Source organism: Vombatus ursinus, unplaced genomic scaffold (assembly GCF_900497805.2).
Source record: "Vombatus ursinus unplaced genomic scaffold, bare-nosed wombat genome assembly UNPS02014799.1, whole genome shotgun sequence".
In the NCBI taxonomy this organism is placed as follows: domain Eukaryota; kingdom Metazoa; phylum Chordata; class Mammalia; order Diprotodontia; family Vombatidae; genus Vombatus; species Vombatus ursinus.
This window is the reverse complement of record NW_020954577.1, coordinates 44,827,766-44,852,239: the sequence shown is the minus strand read 5'-3', so window position 1 is coordinate 44,852,239 and position 24,474 is coordinate 44,827,766. Positions and strand designations below refer to the sequence as shown.

General features: G+C 42.8%; 1 protein-coding gene across 1 annotated transcript in view; it reads right to left on the bottom strand.

Annotated features, from left to right (window-relative positions):
• Positions 1-462: 462 nt before the first annotated feature.
• Positions 463-24,474, bottom strand: part of CMTM8 (CKLF like MARVEL transmembrane domain containing 8) — a 60,905-nt gene continuing 36,893 nt past the window's right edge. Inside the window, exons 2-4 of the mRNA XM_027872050.1 lie at positions 10,843-11,016; positions 3,207-3,323; positions 463-886 (exon numbers count right to left, since the gene is read on the bottom strand). Coding sequence (XP_027727851.1) covers positions 803-886; positions 3,207-3,323; positions 10,843-11,016 — 375 coding nt within the window. The 3' untranslated portion in view covers positions 463-802. The remainder of the gene's footprint in view (positions 887-3,206; positions 3,324-10,842; positions 11,017-24,474) is intronic.

The window sequence follows — 24,474 nt, the reverse complement described above, 5'->3', positions numbered from 1 at the left end:
TCTTACTGCCTCATGGCTTGGTTACAACATTTTAAATTGAGTTCCATTCACTGAATTCACTTTGAAAGACTTTCAGAACATGACTTCAGAACATGTAGGGCAGTGATATCAAACTTAAATGGTACATAAGGATCCCTGTGGAGTACATGGTGACTTAGAAAACCACATATTAACATTATCTATATTCTATTGTATTTTTGTGTATTTTATGAAGTATTTCTCAATTAACCTTTTAATCTGGTTCGGCCAGCAGTCTCACACCTCTGCTGTAGGGCACAGTACCCCAAAGTGTGCAAGTAATGAGTTAATCCCCTGGCCTTACTCTCATGATCCAAGTAGAAGGTTTCTCCTAAATAATCTTGTATATGCTCTGTGTCCCATGGAGCCATGCACTTTGGTTGTGGTGAAAGGCCTCATTTTTCTCTAGTGCCCCCCAAAAAGTCAGACACTGAAGTTAATGGGTGATTTTCAAACATTTAATCCAAAAAAAAAAAAAGTCTGGCATTTTAAAGGTTAGATTTACAAAGTGGATGCCTTCTTAACATTAGCAACTCTGTTACTTATTGTCTAGGAAAAATAGACTCTACAAGTTTGTTAACAATGTATTGAAAGTGTTTTGTCCTAAGGATTTACAGTGTTTTGTAAACAAGTATCCATTTCACTTGCAACTGACCATAGCTACCACAATGGAACTAAGTGTACAAAAACACGCTAAAAACACAGTTCTCTGGAAATGTACATCCTACCCACGGCGGCTTTTACAGCAATGTTCTTTCCATTGATATCATTGTCGAAATGGCCATCACTGTACAGTCCGGGATCTCCATGACAGAAAGCTGAAATACGTGTTTCCAGCATAGCAGATTGTGACCACAAAAGCAAAGAACTGTGGAGAAGGAAACAGGTTAGAACAGAGCATTATAAAACATCCTAATTAATGAATTTAAGGATCTGTCCTCCCTTGACTCATACATCAGCACAATGATTTAGCCAGAAATGACTTTACTGATTCAGGTCTCTTATTTCACTCTTTGTTTTTAGCTGCTCCAATTTTGCTTTTGGAAGCTGAGACCATGTGTAGTTATGCATCAAATGGTCATAGAAGGTGGGGGCCATCTCCAGTCATCCTGAGCTATATCTGGCCACTGGACCCAGATGGCTACGGAGGAGAAAGTGAGGCTGATAACTTTGCACAGCCCTCCCTCACTGTAATCCAATTCACCTGCAAATCATGACCTCACCGTCCTGTTGCCATGGTCCTTTTCAAGAAGGAAGGACAGATAACAACAAGGAAGGTATACAGTAGGTGTAGAATGTAAATAGTACTTATATTCTTAAGGGATCATAGAACTGAATCTAGTCTAACTCTTATTTTACAAATGAGGAAACTGAGGCCCAGAGAAGTTAAGTAATTTCTCCAGTTATATAGGTAATAAGTGCCTTAGTCAGGATTTGAACTTGAGTCCTCCAACTCTAAATCCTGTGTTTTCCCCACTGTCTTACATTGCATCTTGACGTTTTCATTTATTTAATCTTTATAATCCCAGGACTGTGCCTTGGGCATTTTGGGGATGACAGAAGGGAGGATCGGGATCTATGAGTTCTTCTGTACAGGGAACTGCAGGGAAGGAAATTCACTTTATTACTGTAGCTTAATACCTTCTCTGTAGCTTATAGCCTTAGCGCTGCCTGGGGGTGCTGAGAGGTAACAGGACTGGCTCCAGATCCTGCAGTCAGGAGGTCAGAGGTCTTCCTGACTCTGAGACCAGCTCTCTATCCAACCTACCTTACTATCCCTCTCCTTGTACACAGTGGTCACTTAATAAATGCTCATTGAATTGAATGTAGGGACAGTAATAATGAATAATGCTAAAATTCATATAATGCTTTATAGTTCTTCAAATTGTTTTTTTTTATTAACAAGCACTTGTTTTTTCAATTAAAAAGAAATCTCCCTCCTATCTCCCCTTGCCCTTGAAAGAAAAAAGAAAGAGAAAATCCTCATAACAAATATGCATAGTCAAGGAAAACAAATTTTCAAATTGGCCACATCCAAAAATGCATGTGTCATTCTGTAGTGCTTGACAATTTACAAATAGTTCCAACATGTTATCTTAGTTTCCTCATCCGTAAAATAGGGATAATAATAGCACCTGCATCATAGGGTTGTCATGAGGTTTATAAAGCCTTTGCAAAAGCAAGATCAAGTACCATGGGTTTTTTTAGCCCCATTTTCCAGGTGAGGAAACAGGGTTAAATAACTCATAGGCACTTAATAAATGTTGATTGATTGATTGTCCAAGGTCACACAGTAAGGGGTTGAACCAGGATTTGAATCCAGATCTCCTGTCTCCAAAGCCCACAGTGTTCTTTCCACTGCACTACAGCTGCTTACAAAACCATACGTCATCAAACCGAGGTCTGCACAATGTGGCTCTAATGGGGATCACAGATTTCCTGGAGAGCTCTTCCTTCACATGAGACAGAAAGTGCGATGAGAAGAAAGTCTCCATTTCTAGCCTCACAACTCAGGCTTCTCATATACTCCAGGAAGTCCTCTTTAAAGACAGTCTGTGTTCTTTATGCCTAATCTGTTGGCTGATTTTGGAAAATGTGGCTCCCGCACATGGCTGCGGATTTCCAGCCCTTCCCTCTTTCACAGAAGTCTGCTGGCAATGACCACAGCCATGGCTTAAACATAGAGAAGTGTGTTCCTCATCATCTCTGCTCACTGGCTTCTTTCAAGTCCCAGCTAAAATCTCATCTTTGAGAGGAAGCCTTTCCCAAGCCCTCTAAATTCTAGCATCTTCCTTCTCTTATTTCCACTTTATCCTGTTTTTAACGTGTTTGTACATATGTGTTTGCACGTTGTCTCCTCCGTTAGATTGTAAGCTCCTTGAGGACAGGGCCCGTCATTTGCCTCTTTTTGTATCCCAAGGGTTTAGCCCAGTGTCTGACACATTGTTCATTCATTTAGTTGGGCCTGACTTTTTGGGACCCCATGGACCATATCACACCAGGCCCTTTTATCCTTCACTATCTCCTGAAGTCTGTCCAAGCACCATAGTAGGTACTTAATAAATGTTTTTTTGACTGACTGACTTCCATCTTCACAAGCAAGACTTCAAGGAGCGGGGTGGGGCAGGGACAGAGGCTCTGTGAATACCCATCGTGCCGAGTGTCAGAGATGGAGAAAGCTTACTTACGGATGAGGCGGCCCAGCTGTTATAGTTGTGGGTGTCCCTCTCTTTGGTGACCGAGGAGGCGTCTACGATGGCGGCAATAAGGTATAAAACAAAGGCACTTCCATTAAAGCAGAGGCCCTGTGCCAAGACAAAGGAGAGAAGAGGCTCAGTGTTTGTGTGCACCTGAGCATGTGGCCTTCAGGTGAACATGAGGGACATTTAATAAGTGCCAATAGAATGTAAGCTCCCAGAGGGCAGGACCTGGCCCAACAACTTTCTTTCATAGATGAAGAGTGGAGGCCCCTAGAATGGAAGTGAGCAGCCTCCACAGGCAAGAGCAAAGCTGGAAGAGGAACCTGGGTCTTCTGGCTCTAGAGTCAATGTTCTTTTTTATTTTTACTTTTGCACTTAATAGTACTTTTTTTTTTTTGGTGAGGCAGTTGGGGTTAAGTGACTTGCCCAGAGTCACACAGCTAGTGAGTGTTATGTGTGTGAGGTCGGATTTGAACTCAGGTCCTCCTGACTTCAGGGCCAGTGCTCTATCCACAGCACCAACTAGCTGCCCCTTTAATAGTATTTTTTTTCCCAATTAGATGTAAAGATAGTTTTCAATATTCATTTCTGTAAAATTTTGAGTGCCAAAATTTTCTCCCTTCTTCCCTTCCCTTTCCCCTCCCAAAACAGCAAGCAATCTGATATAGGTTATACATGTACAATCATGTTAAGTGTATTTCCACATTAGTCATTCTGTGAAAGAAGAATCAGAACAAAAGGGAAAAACCACGAGAAAGAAAAAACAAAAAGGGAAAATAGGATGCTTCACTCTGCATTCAGACTCCGTAGTTCTTTCTCTAGATGTGAGTAGCATTTTCCATCATGAGTCTTTTGGAATTGTCTTAGATCATTGTATTGCTGAGAAGAGCTAAGGCAATCATAGTTGATCATCCATTGCACAATGTTGCTGGTACTATGTACAATGTTCTACTGGTTCTGCTCACTTCACTCAGCATCAGTTCATGTAAGTCTTTCCAGGTTTTTCTGAATAGATTTAATGTTCTTTCCCCTGTACCACACTGTCGACCTTTCTCTTGACCTTTAGTAATTTCATCTATTAGGTCTTTCTTGAGAGGCAGCAGTCAGAACTATGGAGTCAGAACCTGAACCAGGTCTTCTGCCTCCAAGACTAGTGTGCTTTCCACCTCAGCTCCTAACATCTCCTTTGTAGGCTTCCCTCAGTAATTTGTAGTGGAGACTTCCATTTCATCAAGGGCACCCAACTATAAAAGAGTTCCTCAAAAAAAAAACCAAAAAAACCAGATGGGAAGACTTGTATGGGCTAATTGAGCAGGAGAGGAGAAATCGGAGAACAGCAGACACAGCACTAGGATTCTGCCAAACTCACAATAATGGCAGTGACCAATCCTGGTCCCAGAGAGAAGAGGAACTGTCTATTTCCTCTCAGTAGAGAAGTGAGAAATTATGGGTAGAAAATGCTGCATAGACTGTCAAGACAGTTGTTTGCTCACATTTTTGTTTTGAGGGATGATTCAATTTTGGGGGGGGTAGGGGGAAGGAGGGGAGTGGTATGATGGGAAATGAGTCTTTTGGGAAAAAGGCAAACCAGACGGCTGAGGATGAAGCCTGTTAACCACCTCCTGACAGTGAAGTCACAGATTAATATGCCAAATGAGACACACTTTTTGGACTTAACCAATGTGGGAATTTGTTTTGCTTGACTCTGCTTATGTGTTACAAGGATCCTTCCTTCCCTCCCTCCCTCCCTTCCTTCCTTCCTTTCCTTCCTTCCCTTCCTTCCTTTTTCCTCCCTCTGTCCCTTCCTTCCTATGGGAAGGAGAAAAAAATAAATGCTTGATACATGAAAAAAATATTTGATTTACAAATGGCATAAGAAGTATTGATTAGAAAAAAATAAGCAGAATCCTTTAACATAATAGGAGTGTGGGGGAAATGTTAATAAGGGACATGAAATCGTGGGGGAAAGTCAAAGCAATCACCAGCTTCCTGAGGTCTCGCTGCTAATGTATCACACCAGACAAATGATTCCTGTTAAGTTACCATCTGTTTCTGAAATCACGTTTTCTGCCCTTAGGAGCTTCAATCAACTTCAGAGCTGAGAGGAAACTGGCTGAGGGCAATCTCCTTTGGAACAAGCACCACCACCGTTGGTCCCACAATCTTCCGGGCTGGGGGTTTGGAGAGCTTAGAAAAGACCTGCCCACTTCACAGATAAGCAATGGATTGTGAACGAAAAAGAGAAAAGGCGGGGGCACGGGGGCAGAGAACCAGGTATCTTGGATATGTAGCTAGTTTCCAGTTCTGTGTAGGAAAAAGCTGAGTCCCCAGAAGGGGAGCAATGGATATGGAATGGCACAGACACTAGCAGACAGAGTCCACATGAGGGTTGGTTTTGGTCAACTATTTCTCCTTCTATTTCTTTACGAATAGTTGTTTCAGGGGAAGGTTCACTCAGGAAGACAGGGGGATCTATATGGAAATGAAGGCAATATAAAAATTAAAAGCAACAGTAAAAAAAGAAGAGGAAAAGAAATGATGATTCCCCAGTGAGCAGCCCATAGACTCTCCATGTTTGTTAAAGGCTTGTCCTTTAGACTATAGACTCTCGTCTGCTGGGAGAGAAGTCTTTCTGCTTTAGGGAAGACATCAGTCCAGAGCCAGAGAATTCATGCTAGTTTTTCCAATTCGATTCATTTCAAGTACTTACTGCACACTGTCCTAGGTGCTGAGGATAGAAAGACAAAAATGATTATATTCTGGGGGGTCAAGGGGGGAGGGAGGGAGAGGTATAGCACATACCTAAATAAATGCAAATTAGTATAAAGTAATTTCAAGGGTGGCTGGACCTTGAAGGAAATGAGGGATTCTAAGAAGTAAAAGTTAGGGTGGGGAGGGCATTCCTGCTCCTAGAAAAGCAAAGGCATTGAGAGCAAGTTGGAATGTCATGTCTGGGAAGCAAAGCCAAGTCTCAAATGGATTTATTTAACACAGTAGAATCGAGGCAATTATAACAGAAGACGATCTCTCCCTGCATACCTGGCACATGCTCCAGAACCATAGTATGTTGTGGGAAGGCAGAGTTGGTAGCCCTGGGCCATTCAGGCTGGCAGCTGGGGTGGCAGACTCGGTAGGGTTTTATTCTAGGCAGCACCTGGCTTCACAAGAGGCCAGGGCTGCTGACGACAAATGAGATTGGGGAAACGGTCACAAGGCCATTGGATTTGCCAAGCTAAGGCAGCTCGTCAAGATGGTGGGTCTGCCAACAGAGCACGGAACACTTCCTGGTCAGGATGGTGCTCGGAGAAGAGCCTTGTTCAGTGGCCAGGACGGTTGTCATCTTTATCTACACGAGACTGGCTGGAGAGGGGCTGTGTGGAAGTAGCTCGTTTATCACAGAGCTACTGAGAGTCTGAATGAGAGAGTGCAATGAAGTGTGGTATAGGCAAGAAACAGCCAAGTTTCCTTTGCAAAGGGCAATACAAGGGATGTCAGTTTCAGGGTCTTACGCAGCATTCACAAGATCTAATCTGAGATCCATCACTGACTCTGTAACCTTGGGCAGAGCACTGTATTTTTGAAGGCCTCACTTTTTTCATCTTTAAAATGGGACTACTAACTTGTGTCATGATTAGTGCACCACTGATAGACAAGACTGCCTCACGGACATGTGGGAAAACGGAAAGATCTTTGGACTTGGGAGCCAGAGGACCTGGGTTCCAATCCCAGCTCCAGCATTCACTACCTGTATAATCATGGAAGAGTGACACCCTCAGAGACTCAGCTTCCTCATCTGTAAAATGGGGATAGCTCTGCTTTTACCACCTGCCTTGTGAAGGCAGAGATCTCTAAAGCTCAAAGTGCTATAGAAATGTATTATTATTACACTCAAGGTACTCTAAAGGAGCTGTGAACTCACTCATGTGAGCATTCCCTCCAGCAGGCACAGTGCAACCTAGCCATGCCTGTCCACCTGTAGGACACTTGTCCATTGCCTTCCATTCAAGGCTGGGGGCATTCTTTGATTTCTCCTGACCCTGTGAGGATCGTAGATCTAGAGATGGAAAGAATCTTAGAAGTTCTCCTAGTCCAACCCCCTAATTTTAACAGATGAGGAAACTGAGGCCCAGAGAAATAAAGGCTCTTGTCCAAGGTCACCCAGGTAGTGAGCAGCACAGCTGGGGTTTGTATCCAAGTTCTCTAACCCCAAGTCCAGCCCATTTTCCACTACACCGCCCTAGATGCCAGAGGAGCACACGGGCTGTCCATCAGTCTTCACTTGTTCTTGCTACAAGACAAACCCATCTCCTTTTTCATTCATACATTTCATGGATGACCTCTTTGCTTCAGGTCTCCTTTGACATTTCTTGATCATAGCGGCCTTTATGGTGCACACGCTGGGTGATCTTCAACTTCTGGAAGTCCTGGAGCGTTCTAGAACTTACTGCTGTACATCATCACTGGTAGGGAAAAGATGGCACTTTGTTTTTGCCAGAAGATAGGCATCAATAAAGGCAATCTAGTCAGTGCCCTTTCTCACAGTTTAATTCTGAGTTTTGTTAACAGTCGATTTACAGCGTCTATCATCAATCTGAGAGATTCATTGGTCCATCCATCCAGCTTTCTATCTATCATCTCTCTCTGTATCCATCCATCTATATAACTTCTTTTTTTTTAGGTAATTGGGGTTAAGTGACTTGCCCAGGGTCACACAGCTAGTAAGTATCAAGTGTTTGGCCTGAGGTCAGATTTGAACTCAGGTCCTCCTGACTTCAGGGCAGGTGCTCTATCCACTGCGCCACCTAACTGCCCCTATCTATATAACTTTCTATCCACATTTCTATTCACCTGTCTATCCATCTAGTTTTCTGTCCATCCATCATCTATCTACTTATCTATTCAATTTTTTCTTTCATTCTGTCCACCTGTCTATCCATCTATCTATCCATCCAATTTTCTATCTATCCATCCATCCATCTAACTTTCTACCTAGCTTTCTATCCATCTGTCTATCCACTATCTGTCTATCCACCCATCATTTATCCATCTATCTTTCTATCCATCCATCCAGCCAGCCTTCTCTTTCTCTCTTTCTTTTTCTCTTTCTTTTTCTTTCTTTCTCTCTTTCTTTCTTCCTTCCTTCCTATCTATCTATCCATCCAATGATAGACCAGCTCTATGGGTTGTCCAATGAACTATATATCGAACTTAGAACAACAGGCTTTCTTTGTCCACTTGGGTTCTTCTCAAAAAGAGACAATACAATATAACCATGGGCCCCTTTAAAAGTCCAGCCATGACTTTGTAACAAAAATCAAGGTACCAAGCAGCTTTGTTTAAAACACCACCACCACCACCACCACCACCAACAACAACAACCACCTCCAGTCTTTGAATGGTGTACAGCTGCCATCACACCAAAAACCTGCTGCATGTGACCTTGATCCTCTATCTCCTGTGTGGGTGTACTAAGGTAATAATAGACAGTCATTTCAAATTAGCTCCAATGCCAAGCATGTATTTCTTAACCTCCCTTTCAGACAATGTTCTGTATGCTGGGACGGCCACACGTTTGGGACAGCCAATGTTCCCAGAAGGCCATTTATGGGGTGTGCTCTCAGTTCAGCTCTTGGGGGATCAAATAGCCAACTCCAGGAGGTGCCTGGTGCTACCTCCGGGCTCTCCAACAAGTGCCTTATGATGACGGGGTCAAGTCTTTGGATCAACAGTGTACTAGCAGTGCAGCCGGCCCCGTTTCTGAATGCTCTTTTCATCGTGAAGACTCGGACATCAGAATACTGACTCCTCCTTTTCCTTTCCTCCCCAACATGCCTATGTCACAGGACCCCAGACACCTGAAGAACAAACATGAAGACAAACACATCCCCTCTTGGCCTCCTTATTGCCAGTTAGCACACAGTAGGGATGACAGCTTCCCCAACAGCAGTACGGTTTGGGGAAACCAGATCAGTGGTGCCTTCCCCAAGTCACCTGGATCTACCCGCAATGAACTCCTGACCTCAGAGACAGACAAAAGTTGTCTGGCCCAGTTCTATTACCAGCAACCAGGTAACAGAGCTCTCTCTCTCTCTCTCTCTCTCTCTCTCTCTCTCTCTCTCTCTCCCTCTGGGAAGCCCCCAGTGACTCAGGCTGCCACACAGGCAAGACGATGCAGGCCCCACCTGGGCTGAGTCTGCTTCTTCTCTGGCCTCAGCACTGACAATGTCAGTCATTTACTGAGTCTTCTAATAAGAGTGCTATGTTGTCAAACATGGTCCAAGTGATGACTGGTTTCATTGAACTACTTTGTCACGAGGGAGGGCTTTCTAGCATGGAGGCCATTGAGAAGTTACTGCAGCATTTTAAAAAGCAACTCTCTATCTATCCAGACACTTGTGTGTGTGTGTGTGTGTGTGTGTGTGTGTGTGTGTGTGTGTATGTAAGGTCCCAATTTAGGATGCCAGCATTATGGGCTGCCTGGGTTGGGGCCAAGACTTTGCTGTGGAGAGAAGACTCTTAAATAGTATTTACAGTTTGAATGAGGGCAGAGTCTTTGCTGGAGGTCTTGCCATACCAAGTAAATCCATCTAGAAGAGGGATTTCTAATCATTTTATGTTACAGACTTCTTGGCAATCTGGCGAAACTTATGCATCCCCTTTCAGAATAATGTTTTGCAATGTACAGAATAAAATAAATAGGATTGCAAAAAACCCAATTATGATGAAATAAAGATATAATTGTTTTCCATCTAAATTCACAGACCCTCTGGAATCTATCCCTTTGGTGGCCCACAGATCCCTGATCAGGGGGGAAAAGTGGCATGGAAGATGATGAAGGAAATTCAGTGGTCCAGGGGCAGGGCTTTCCAGTAAGGGTTATCCAGAAACGAGCAGTTAGGAGGTGCTGCTGGGTCACTGGACCCAGGCAGGCAGACACTGGGGAACTGGCTTCACCCTCACAGTTGGCTGGCAGGATTTATGTACTTGGTGTCTTACGACCCACAGGTTGTTCTCATGGACAGGTGGCACTCCCACCTCTTGATTACCCACAACTGTGATAGTGGTGAGGTCTAGACATTTAGAAACCAATGTGCCTCTCCATACAGCCCTGGTGGTGGAACCGAGTGATCTCCTTATCCTTTCAAATAGGGGGACTCCTGCAAAGGCAGAGATTCTAACAGCAGCAGCAGCTGGCAGTGGGGAAGCATTTGGAGCATTTCAGAATGGGAGCTTCTAGAGTGTGTGTGTGTGTGTGTGCGTGTGTGTGTGTGTGTGTGTGTGTGTGCTCGCACCACCCCCCATCTCTCTTGCTAGCTTAGTGTCAGAGAATTGTGGAGGCAGACTCAGGATGGGAATTCAGCTCCTCCGTCAGTGAGTCAACCAGCATTTACTGAGCATCTCCCATGTGCCAGGCACTGCACAAAGTGCTGAGGATACACAGAATGGCAAAAGGCAGTTCCTGACCTCAAGGAGCTCACAGTCTAATGGGGGAGACAATATGCCACAACTCTGCACAAACGAGACGAAGATGGGATGAATTGGAGATAGTTTCAGAGCGAAGGCACTAACATTAAGGGGGATACATGTGAGAAAACAAAACAAGACAAGGAACATGCTTTCTTACCACTGTGGTCCATGGCACCTGGGGAATCCTGGTGTAGGTCATTGTCATGTAGATGATTAAGAAGAAGACTGTGAGGACCCAGTAAAATACTGCAACGAACATCACCCAACCAAAAGCAGGGACCCGGAAATACTCTGTCCCAGCAATCAGCGTCCACACGAGCAGACCAAAAACCTGCAGGGATGGCAGAATGGAAGGGGGATGGGCAAGACGAAAAGGAGGAGAAGCGGGGGGGAAAGAGATGGAAGGAAGGGAATGCAAGGAGGGAAAGAGAAGAGGGAGGAAGGGAAAGAGATGGAGAGAGGGAAGCAGATGGAGAAAGAAGGGAAGGAGGTTGGCAGGAGAGACCAGAGAAAAGGAAAGACAAGAAGAAGGAGGGAAAGAGAAAATAATTACTCTTAAGAGTTCCAAATTAGAAATGAAGAAGCTCTTAAAGTATAAATGAGCATAATAATATCATTGACAACAATGTTGACGATGATGACAATGATGATTACGAAATGTCAATGACACTAATTTGGGGTTGGTGTTGAATTGAGAGTAAATATTTATAGAAGAGAATAAACACTGATAGTGATGATGAACCAGTATTCTTTAATCGGGCCAGCTATAGAAACGTCCTCCCTGTTCTTGGCTACACCTGTTTGTCACACACACACACACACACACACACACACACACACACACGCCATATTATATGGGACCCACAGGAGGAACAAGGAAGGAGGACGTTTCCTTTGGAAAAGCACAAAAAGGGGATGGCAGTTTCTGGGAGTCTAGTCCAATGTTTTTGTACTAACTACCATAGCAAACACGATCCCACCAGGCCAACATCCATGGAATAGAGCTATTGTAAACGCTCCTGCTGTGACTCAATAACTACATATTCTTTCTCGACCAACGTTAGCCATGAGCCAAATGAGGTTCCTGTCAATGCTGTCCAGAGAAAGTCATGCGAAGCTATCCTGTACCCAGGGCATCCAGAAATGAACAAAAATCAAGAGCAGGGAGGGATCAAACATGAAAATGGCCGAGTGACCTTTCCCCTGACAACGGAACAAGTTGAGTGCCTGAACCACCAGACTGTAGACGAAGGAAAAGCTAAGACATTACTAGTTCTCCCTCTACTTTGGACTTAATATCTGACTCGGTGAGTGATGAGGATGTCAGTTTTACTGCTTTAATTTTCTCTGCTGTGGCAAAAAACCAAAGCAAAAACCAAACCTTGCCCCCCTCCCTTCTTCTCATGATGGTGATGAATGCCAGGACAGTTGTATAAAAACAACCATTCTCTTTGACTCTGGATTAGGAATACACCCTAAGAAATTTACCAAAAAGAGAAAAAAAGAGCTGTCTCCCCCCACCCAAGATACTAATAGAACACTGTTAGAGACTAGAAAAAGTAGAAACAACCAAAATATTCGGGAGTTGGGGAATGGCTGAAGAGAGGGAACAGCAGTTATCTCACACCTACTATGTGCTAGGGGCTGTGCTAAGTGCTTTATAAATATTATCTCACATGATCCTCACAACCACCTTGGGAAGTAGGTGCTATTATTATCTCCATTTTACTGTTGAAGAAACTGAGGCAGACAGAGGTTAAGTGACTTGCCCAGGATCACACAGCTTGTAAATGTCTGAGGTTGGATTTGAGCTCAGGTCTCCCTTACTCCAGACCCAGCGCTTTATTCAGTGTGCCACCTAGTTGCCTAACTGCAGTAACACGTATGAGGAACACTAAAAAATCAGGAAAGATTGATATGAAATCTCATGACATAAAGCAGAACTAGAAATCATATATACTCAGACTGCAAAAGAGCAATTTTAATTCTTTGTCCAGACGTAGGATTGCATTAGGCAAAGGAACTCCCAGCATGGAAATTCCCTTCACCAACGCAGATGAGCAAATCAACTGTAATTTATGGTCTTAAAGAGTTGCCTGGTGACCTCTAAAAGGTTCAGTGACTTGCTCACTGTAATGTATACAATATATCAAAGGCAAGTCTTGAACACAGGTCTTTCTACTTCTGAGTCCACCCTCTATGCCACCTTGAAAAATACACAATATATATGCAAAATGCAGGAATGAATGGACAAAAAAAATAGTAAGAGGCTCTAGAGTTAGGGATGAATTGATAAAATATCAGTTTATTGAAGGTCTTGAGTTTTGTTGTTGTTCAGTCTGACTATTCAATGACTCCATTTGGGGTTTTCTTGGCAAAAATACTGGAGTAGTTTGTCATTTCCTTCTCCAGTTCATTTTACAGATAAGGAAACTGAGGCAAACAGGGTTAAGTGACTTGCCCAGGATCACACAACTAGTAAGTATCTGAGGCTGGATTTGAACTCCGGAAGATGAGTCTTCCTGACTTCAGGCCCAGCACTTGGTTCCTTGGGTTAAATATATTTAATAACGGGAGAAGCTTTCTTGCTCCATAGTCTATCTCTGTATTACAGGAGAGCCCTTAATTGGTTTAGCCAGACAACAGTTTAGGGGGTAAACAATGCCCCTTCCTGTGTTGGCCAACAACGTAAGCCCACCTTCTGGGCTAATCCACTAACATGCCACCCATTACAGTTCCCTATGCAAGTCATTAACCGAGAGAGCAGCTGACCTCTTTAAGTCTCATCAAGAAATGGGTACCATTTTTTCACAGTGTGCTACGCCCAATTCCATCAAGGCCCGATCTCTCTGATCAAACTGAATGTGGTCGAATGCACTTTTATAGATTGCCTGTCAGTCATGATGATTATGAGCAGAAAAAAAATCCCATTAGTGTCAATCTTGGAGTTTTCAGGAATTACCCTGGGTTTGTGCATTGCCATTGCTGGAAACCAAGAAAACACACTTCATTAAGCATCCTTTCTTTGGCGTTCTCACATACAGTGTAAACTAAACAAGCACATAAACGCTTTAAGTTCCCACTGCACTGAAGGAAAAGATGGTTAACCGTCCTCATAGAGAATCTAATCCATCGGCCACGTAGTCTATTCCTCAGCCTCTGAGTCGTTTTTCCCGAAGCCTTTCCTAATGAAAATACCTAAGGATGAATGTTCAAAGGAATCAGATAAAACATGTCCTTAATGAAATCTTCTGGGATTTAATACACTTTAAGGAGATCTTGCCTGTGTCTGCCCCACAATGGAAAACCCATTTCTCCTTACTTTAACCTGGTAATAGCTGACATTTACATAACACCTTAAGATTTGCAAAGGACTTTAAACACTTGATGTTATTATCCTCATTATACAAATGAAAAAAAGTCTGGGAGAAACTGCATGACTTGCCCAAGGTCACATACTCAGTCTGAAGCAGGATTTGAACCCAGGTTTCCTTGACTCTGAGTCTAATACTTATCCACTGTGCTGTTCTGCCTCTAATGTGTTTAGATATGCAACATCCCCCAGACATCAACTCCAGACATAAAATACTCTCTAGCCATTCAATAAGCAATTGATTTGGATTCAAAGTGCAGTGGAAAGGTTAGATAAAATTGGTTGTAATACAATTTAATTTTTGAAATTATTCTGCAACATTTTATTGATGCTTTTTTAAAACATCAAATGTGTTTCTTCTCAGTAGCCACCCTCCACCACCACCATAGTACCTGCTCTTCTGACTAATAAGTACAATCAAAGCAAAGAACAAACACCCTTCGCAGAGAGGGGGACTATGGTTACGGAATACTGCATATAGTGTTACGTTTTTTCAATATTTTGGTTAGTTTTTGCTAAATTGTTTTCCTCTTTTTAATTCTTTTTTACAAGGGATATGGCTCTCTAGGAGGAAGGAATACATGAAAAAATGTTGGTGTAATAATAAAATATGGCAATAGTTATTTACATTATTATAATAATTGTAAATTTTTAGAGAGGAGAAATGAGCAGCCTTCAGGCACAAAGACAATGTCTCTGATGGCACCATCTCCACGTGCAGAAATAAATAGGCTGATGTTTGACTTGTGCCCTCCACTATATCTGGCATCACTACAGAATGGCGAGTTTCTTTTAGGGGAATAATCAAAGACTCAAATGGACTTCTGAGCTCAGTGATTTAGACATTGGACCTTCCAATAACGTAGATCACAATCCATCTACTCCCGATAGTCTGTGAAACTCTTACTCATGTCTTCCCACAGGTCCACATAGAGGGTCCACCTAACAGGATGGAGGCCATCTTCTCTTTCTTCAGACATCTAGAGCAGTGGTGTCAAAATCAAATAGAAATAGGGGAACAGGGCAGCTAGGTGGCGCAGTGGATAGTGCACCGGCCCTGAAGTCAGGAGGACCTGAGTTCAAATCCGGCCTCAGACCAAACACTTGACACTTACTAGCTGTGTGACCCTGGGCAAGTCACTTAACCCCAAATGCCTAAAAAAAAACCAAAACACTAAGCCTCACTTAGGGATCCCAGCCTGTGGTCATATTGACTTAGAAAACCATATTGCAACATTACCTATGCTCTATTGTATTTATTTTGTTGCATATTTCCCAATGACATTTTAATCTGGTTCAGGGATGTTTTTTTCTGAGCATGATCAATTTATTACTTAGACTAGCAGCAACCAATCAATTGGATCAATGGCCTCTCTCAATTACCAAAGACCCAGAAGTGAAGGCTGACAGGGTCTTTCATTTTTTATTTTTCAATAATATTTTATTTTTCCCCAGTTACATGTAAAGACAAATTTTTACATTCTTTTTTAAAAAATTGAATTCCAAATTTTCTCTCTCTCTCCCCCCCAGATGGTAATCAATTTGCTACAGGTTATACATGTGTAATCATGAAAAACATATTACCATATTAGTCATGCTGTGAAAGAAGACAGACCCAAAGAGAAAAAAAAAACATAAAAAATACAGAAAGTAAAAAATAGCATGCTTCATTCTGCATTCAGACTCCATCAGTTCTTTCTCTAGAGGTGGATAGCATTTTTCATCATGAGTCCTTTGGAACTGTCTTGGATCATTGTATTGCGGAGAAAAGCCAAGTCATTCACAGTTGATCATTATATAGTATTGCTGTTACCTTGTACAATGTTCTCCTGGTTCTGCTCACTTAACTGTGCATCAGTTCATCTACGTCTTTCCAAGATTTTCTGAAATCAGTCTGCTCATCATTTCTTATATCCCAGTAATATTCCATCATAATCATATACCACAACTTGTTCAGCCATTTCCCAGCTGATGGGCATCCCCTCAATTTCCAATTCTTTGCTACTACAAAAAGAGCTGCTATAAATATTTCTGTACAAATAGGTCTCCACCCTACCCTTTTTATTTTATTTTATTTTTTTTCTTTGGTGAGGCAATTGCGGTTAAGTGACTTGCCCAGGGTCACACAGCTAGTAAGTGGTATGTGAACCACTGTGCCACCTAGCTGACCCCCCCCATCCTTTTTAAATCTCTCTGGGATATAGACCTAGTAGTGCTATTGCTGGGTCAAAGGGTATACATAGTTTTATAGCCCTTTAGGCATAGTTCCAAATTGCTCCCCAGAATAGTTGAATCAGTCCACAGTTCTACCAACAGTGCATTAGGGTCTCCATTTTCTCACATCCTCTCCAACAATTATTATTTTTCAGGGGTATTTTTGACACCTCCAATCTAGAAGGTCCCATTGGACCATTCTCCCTACCCAACTCTAATCTCATCCTTTACCTGCTGTCACCGTGACTAGCCCATCTTCTCTTCCTATCATACATTCCCCCATGACATCTTTTCCTCCCAGTCTTTGAAGTTCTTTGTTGGTTTCATCATCACTCTGTCCCACCCACCCTACCCCCGCCCCCACCACCATCATCACCATAATCATCATCCCTAATATTTACTTATTTTAAGAAATAAAACCTTTTTAGAAAAAATTAGGGAGTTCTGTTACTTACTACCTGTATGACCTTGGTTCGGGTCATTCTTAGGTCTCAGTTTTCTCGCCTGTAAAATGAGGGCTTCAGACCACATTCCTAGATCTATGTTTACAGGGTGGTGGCCAAGGCCCCTTCCAGCCTTTCCATAGGACTTAAACCAAACTTTGGGCAGAGTGGACATGGTTGCCTTGCCACTTTTAGTCACAAGGGGGTGCCCAAATACCACTCTAGGAGGGTATTAAACCCAGTTCCATTCACTGAAACTGATTGGTTACTTTCCAACTGTTCTGATTATTTCAGGAGTTTATAAACACACATTCTGAAGAGGCTGTGAATCAGGACCAGACGCTGCCTCAGGAAAAGGCCAACCGGAGACAGAGGCTGTGTGCTGAGACAGAGGATTACTGAGCAGACAGGTGTGGTCCAAAGGAACTCAATAAGCAAATTCGGGGTCCCTTCTGAGCTTTGGCTAAAGTGTTGGCCAGAGAGAAGCATCATGGGACAGTGGAAAGAGTGGTGGATTGGTCAAATTTACCATACAAGCAGAGGGACTCAGTCTATTTACTTTGACACCACCTTCCACCCTCTCTGGGCCTCAATTTCCTCATCTTAAGTGAGAAATTGGACTAGACAACCTCTAATTTTCAGCTCTAAATCATTTTTCCTCTAATCAGGAATGAGAGAAAAACAAAACAAAACAAAACAAAACAGCAGGCCAGACACCTTCCCCTTCCAGTACCTCCCTTGCTTAGTAACACGTCTCCTGGAGTAATTCAATGCAGCATATAGGACCATGGATTTAGAGCTGGAAAGAACCTGAGAGATCATTTTGTCCACACTCCCTGTTTTACTGAGGAAGGCCTAGAATGGTAAAGTGATTGCTCCAGGTCACCCAGGTAGTAAATGACAGTGGTTGGATTTGAACCCAGGTCCTGACTCCAAAAACATTGCTCTTTCCATTGGATTATACTGCCTCTGATACGATGCTACCAGGCCACCAGGACAGAGCAATGGGAAAATACAGGAGAGATGGAGTTATTGTAAAGTGGAGCCAATAGGACTTGAGATGAGTGGGAGGGAGGAGATACTTCAGAGTCACAAATATGGGTGATTCAGGTAATGGTGGTGCAGTCAGGAGAAAGAGAAGGTTCAAGTGGGAAGATCATGAACTTTATTTTAGGCATGGTGGGATATGCAGGGAGAAAGGCCTGATTAGAGATGGAGGTCTGGAGTTGATTGGGGTTGGAGTTAGGTTTGAGGATTACCTGCAAAGACACTCTGGTTGAAGCCAAGGGACCAAAAGATGTCGTCCCAGATAAAAATAAACAAGAGCCAACGTCAGACACCTAAGGAAGATCAATATTAACAGGTGGGGTAGGATCCAGTGAAGGAGATGGAGAAGGGACCTTTGGAGAGGTAGGAGGAAAACCAGGAGAGTATTGTGCCTCCGAAACCAAGGAAGGAGAGAAAACCCAGTATTAGGGATTAATCAACAGGGCCAAAAACTGAAGATAATTCAAGAGGGATAGAGAATGGAAAACGGTCACTGCATTTGGTGATTAGTGAGTTAGCAATACATCTTATAGAGAAGTTGCAATAGAGTGGTGCAGCAAGGTCCATGTAATGGACTCAAGAGAAAGTAAGTCGAGGTACAGAATAGACACTTTTGCACTGAGTTTAACAGTGAAGGGAAGGAAAGAATGGGATCATAACTGGATGAGATGATAGAACCAAGGGAAGACTTTTTTTTTTAATTAGGGAGACACGAGCACAGTATACAACGTAGAAGACGGCTCCAGATATTGAAAATACCAGCCAAAGCATATGAATGCTAGAGATAGCCATGAAGAGACTGAAGGAAATAGGATCAAGAGAAGTGTTAGGGAAAGATTAGCTTTAGTGAAGGGAAGGGATACTCTTTTGTAAGCAGAGGGAAGGAGGAGAAAGCTTGTGACAGTGCTAAGAAGAAGGGTCATGCAGCTAGGTGATATAGCAAATAGACCACTGGACTTAGAGTCACGAAGACTTGAGTTTGAATCCTGTATCAGACACTTATTAGCTGTGTAACCCTGGCCAAGTCATTTAACCTGAGTTTGCATTAGTTTCCTTCACTGTAAAATGGGCATAATAACAGCACCTATATCACAGAGTTATTGAGAAAATCAAATAAGAGAATGTGGGTAAAGTGTTTTGCAAACCTTTGTTGCACCATATAAATGCAAACTATTATTATTACTAATGATAATACTATTTGAGGAATGGAGAGGGTAGGGCTGCGGATCAGGCCAGACAATCTCAATATTCCGCAGGTGACTAAATATCCTACCTGAAGTATAAGGAATAGATAGGGATGGGAGAAGGGAGAAGAATAGGTTGGAAACATTTGCTGTGGAGAATGAGATTAGGAGTCAATCAACAATCAAACAACAAAAATTTATTAAGCACCTACTATGTGCTGGGCTGTGCAATGCGGGTAGAGTAGGTAGAAAGATTGTCAAACAGCAGGGAGATTACGAGCTGATATTGTCTAACCTACTTTTTGTAATGGGTAGAAGCAGCTTGATTTCTAGGCTTTTTCCAGGGTCGTTCAGCAGCCCTAGAGCAGGATGGGAGAAATTAGATGGTGAGAAATTAACCACTAATGAGAACTCCCTGGCTGGATATCATCAATGGTTGGGGAACAAGGTGTACACTCTAGGGAGATAGCTAGTGCAACATATAAATGGCTGGCTATGGGCATAGAGACTAGGGATGGAGGTAAGTGAAGTCAGGGTAGGGGAGATGGTTTTGAAGAACCCAATGTGACCCAAGATCACAATAAATTTGAATCCTGAAGAGATATTTCACTAAGGTGTCAGTAGCTTGAGGGTGGGGGATTGAAAAATGGGAGGGAGTGATCTAAGAGTGAAATTGCAAAAGAAGCAGCTTCTAGAGGTGGGGAACCATCTTCAGGTGGTGAGGTTTACCGTGATTGTGGTGAGATGCAAGTAGATGAAGGGGAGGTGACAAAAGAGGTCATTAGAGATGAGTGGCAACTAGATGGCACCATAATGCAGAGTGCTGGACCTGGAGTCAGGAAGACTTGAGTTCAAATTCAGCCTCAGACACTTACTAGCTTTGTGACCCTGGGAAAGTCACTTAACCCTGTTTGCCTCAATTCCTCAATTGTGAAAGGAACTGGAGAAGGAAATGGCAAACCACTCTAGTATCTCTCCCAAGAAAACCCCAAATGGGGTCAGGGAGAGTCAGACATGACTGAAAAATGACTTAACAACAACAACAGAGATGAGGAAGGGGATAAGGAAAATTGAGAGGATGATACAAGGGCTAGAGTGCAGAGTGAGACAAGAGCCAGGAGCTGATTTCATCAATAAGCAGAAGAATGACCTGGAACTCACTGGATGAGAGCATCGAGGATGGGGAAGAATGTGATTTAGCCTCAAAAAGAGTTGTGGAGAAAATGATCTGGGGTTCCTAATGTGGAGGAAGGAGTATCCCCCAGCTCTATTAGGGGCCGCAGTTCCTTTAGAAAGGGGAGAAAGAATGACCTCCGGTAAAAAGGGCTGTAAGGGAAATGCCAGGTTTCCATTATAAAGAGGAAGTAGAAGGAATGATGGTTGACAAACTGGAGGAGATAAAAGAATTTGTTGGCCATGGAGTGGAGATTCTGGGATGTAGGATGGGCTGGGTTGGAACAAACCTGGGGAAGAGTAGGAAGGTTGATTAGAATAGGCATGTGCACTTGGCTGGAGAGTGCCTGGAGGAGAAGCAATCAGGACCACGAAGGATCTTGAGTTCACATCACAATGAAGATCCATTGAAGGAAATAGGGACATTTGCTCTAGTGAAGACAGAGCGAATGTGATAATCCTGTTCAAGGGCTGTCATGAGGAGGGAATTTAGACTTCTCTCAGAATGAAGAACCAGGAGCAATGATTGAAAATTACAAAGATTAATTGAGGTTTGATGTTGGGAAAAACTTGCTAGGAATGGACTTCACAGAGACAGGTGGTGAGTTTGCCATCCTTGGGTAGATCCAAACAGAGGCTGGACAACTCTTGTTGAGTAGGTTTTAGTGGGAATTTCTTTTGGATGTGGGTTGGACTAGATGGTTGCTGAGGTCTTTTCCAACTCTCAGATTCGGTGATTCTACCATGAGCATGCTGGGAGAGGGAATGTCATTAAATTAGCAAATAAAGGAGTACAAAATTTCTCAAAAATAGACTTTAAAAAAGAAATGGGCCAAAGAAGCTTTCCCTTATTCCTTTAGAAAAACTCACCAGGGACTTTGTCTTGTTTGTCTCTGCATTAACTCTCGCCCCCCCCCCCCCCCCCCCCCCCCCCCGCCCACATCATCCAGTACCTAGCTTGGTGTTTTCCTTAATAAATACTTGCCAAATGAGGGAATCCTGGGTATACAAAAAGGTTGCCTTACCCTTGTGTTGCCTGAACTGATCTTTCACCAGCAGTAACAGAGAATGGGTTTGGAAAAAGGGCTAAAATTTAGGGACCCTCCACCTTCAGCCTTGGGTTATAAGTCAAGTATTCCACTGCTCCTCTACCCTCTAAAAGAGTGGTTCTTAACCTGGAGACCATGAATATTTTTTTAAAAAATTTGATAACCATATCTCAATGTAATTGGTTTTCTTTGAACTCCTCTGTTTTATTATATACATTTAAAAACATTTTTCTGAGAAGGGGTTCATGCCAAGGCTTCACCAGACGGGGTCCAGGACACACACGCGCGCGCGCGCACACACACACACACACACACACGCATGCACGCACACACACACTGCTCTAACCACTTAGAGCTTCTAGCAGCAGCTAATGGAGCTGGTGTCTGCTCCCAGTAAGACCTTCAATATCCTGTCTTGTATTTCTCCTCCTGTGTCTGAATGGGGACTTAAAATCTGCAGGTGCAGACCTAGCTCCACAGGACTCTCTATGTAACCTTTTAATTAGCTTGTCCATTTTTGTTCTATTTTTTCCTGAGTGTCTGGTCTTTTTTTAAAAATTTGTTTCAAATAATAAATTGGAGTTGGAGCCCCTGTAAATCATTACTTCCTGTCCAACCAACCAACACCTGGGATCCAGCCATGTGCTCCAGGCATTGGGCCAACTTGACCTCTGGCCTTGGAACCAACAGCTGTCATCTGCAGTCGGGTCAGGGCTTGCATGATCAGAAAATCAGTATTACATACCCTGGGTCTTCAGGTCACAAGACTGAGAAATGCTCATATTTCTATTATTTCTATGGGGCTTTGAGGGTTACAACATGCTTTCCAAACAACACCCTTGTGAGATCAATAGGGCAAGTCTTAATATCTCCATTTAATAAATGAGGAAACTGAAGCATTCTGTGTCTTATCTCTCTGAAATGCACTTTCTCCTCACCTCATTCTCTCAGAACCTCAAGCTTCGTTCAAAGTTCAGCTCAAATGTTACCTCCTACGTGAGGGTCTTTCCTGATCCCCGTAGCTGTTAGTGCCTTCTCCATCTTCAAACTACCATGTATATTGTCATTTATGTGTATGTTTTATCTCCCTCGCCCCCTGTATTAGAACATAAGCCCTTGGGAGCTGGACTATTTTTTGTTTCATCTTTGTGTCCTCAGTGCATAGCTTGGTGTCATATAGGAAGCAGGCTTTTAATAAATGCTTGTTTGATTGGATAAAATGACTTGCTGTTAGCTAGCATCAGAGAACCCAAGTGTCTCCATACTGTTTCTGCTATACTACATTGCCCAGTCATACCAGAATCCCCCTTCCTATGTTAATATATAGCCCCTCTGAATGCAAAATGTTCTCCTTGAAACCTGCCTTACATTCTTATCTATCACTATATATCAAGTTAAGTGATTTATAATCAGGTATTAAAGTAGTTATACCTGACAGATTGATTACTGCGTGTGAGGAAAGGAAAACTCAAAACAATAGTCTTCTTTTACTGTTTTCTAGCTTATATTTGTGAAGATAAATGCATATTCCCAGGGCTGGCCTCAGTGGCAAAGAACTGACCTCACATTGTCCTCCAAGCACAGCTGAAGCCTATCAGATTGGTCCATTTGACCCATGAGAATGGGCTATGCTAGTCTACTCTTTGTTTCCATTCTCTGCAGTTGTGGGCATACTCTGAGGCACCATGGCCTCAGAGGACAAATTCAATCCCACCTCCTAGCTGTGTGAGTGGCAAGCCATTGAACTGTGCCTCAATCTCCTCCTCTGTAAAATGAGGAGATTAGACTCAATAGCCTTTAGGATTCCTTCCACTCTAAAGCTGTGATCCTGTAAGGAGTCCAATTCAATTCAACGAACCATTATTGCCTATATACTGATGAGCACTAATCATAGGATTGGCAGGGCACTGTCCTCGGTGCTGAAGGAGATGCAAAGATATATGACAAATCCCCTACCTACAAGATGCTTACAATCTAATAGAGATGTAGCTGATGTTTACATATTGCTTTAACAGAAAGCACATTCACCAATAACTATAATATGGAATAGACTATAAGAAGCATAAAAGAAAGGTACAAAATGCAAATATTTATTAAGGACCTACTATGTGTGAGGCACTGTAATAGGCAAAAAAGATAATACAATGAAATGAGACAGTCCTTGCCCTGAAGGAGCTTACTTTCTAATAAAGGAGATATAATATATGCACAAATTAGTATGATACAAGGTAGAGTGTGAAATATACCAAGGAGAAGTTCCAAATAGTACTCTAAGAAATTTGAGGAGGAAAAAATAGCTTTTCAGCACTAGGGGAAAAACCAAGGAAGATATCCTGAAGAAGGTGGCATTGAATTGGGCCTTGAGGGAAGGCCAGGATTTTGACAGGGGACATTCCAGGCATGGACAATGGCCTGTGCCAAGCACAGGTGGAAGAAGGCAGGAAGAAATAGATAAGAATTCCAATTTAGCTAGAAATAGCAAATAAGGCAGGGAAAGTCAATTGGGGCCAGAAAGGGAAATGACCTTATTTAGCCAATAAGGTCCAAGAATATTAAAGGAGGTTGGAGGATTAGGGAACATTTTATGGAGGAGGTAGCATTTAAACAGGGTTTTGAAAGAGAAATGGGAGTTGAATAGACACAGATTATGGAGAAGGGAGTACAGGTAGAGGAAACAGCATAAGCAAAAAAATGGAGTTAGGTTCGATGATTTAGAACTGGAAGGGACCTTAGAGTTCATCTCTTCCAATTCCCTTATTTTGTACATGAGGAAACTGAGGCCTAGGGAGGTTGCCCAAGGTCATACAAGTAGGAAGTGTCTGAGAAAGAATTTGAACCCAGATCTTCTGGACTCAAGTCTGGCTCTCTATCCACTGTTTGACACATGAGGCATTCAAAGGATGACTAGTTCAGTTTGGCTGAAGCACTGAGTACATGGAGGAAATTAGAAGTGTGACATAGCACTGCAAAGAAAGTTTGGAGCCAGATGGGAAGAGGCCTCAAATTCGAGGCTATAGAATTTGGACTTTGGTCAGTAGGCATAAAGTAGGAAATGGAGGGAATGAGGAAGACAGATCCAAGCTGCAAACATCTAAGCATCCTTCCTCTTTCCAAGATGACGTTAGGAGGTGGAGGTGGGGATGAGTGCCCACGGTGGGGGGGGGCACAGAAAGGAGTCAGAGAGAGGACATTCCAACACCATTTCAATGTCTATCCAGATTCCCATCACTTAGAATCTTCTTCCCCAATTATTCTAGAAAAGCTAAACAACCCTGAGACAGGGGAAATCAATCTTACAAAGTACCT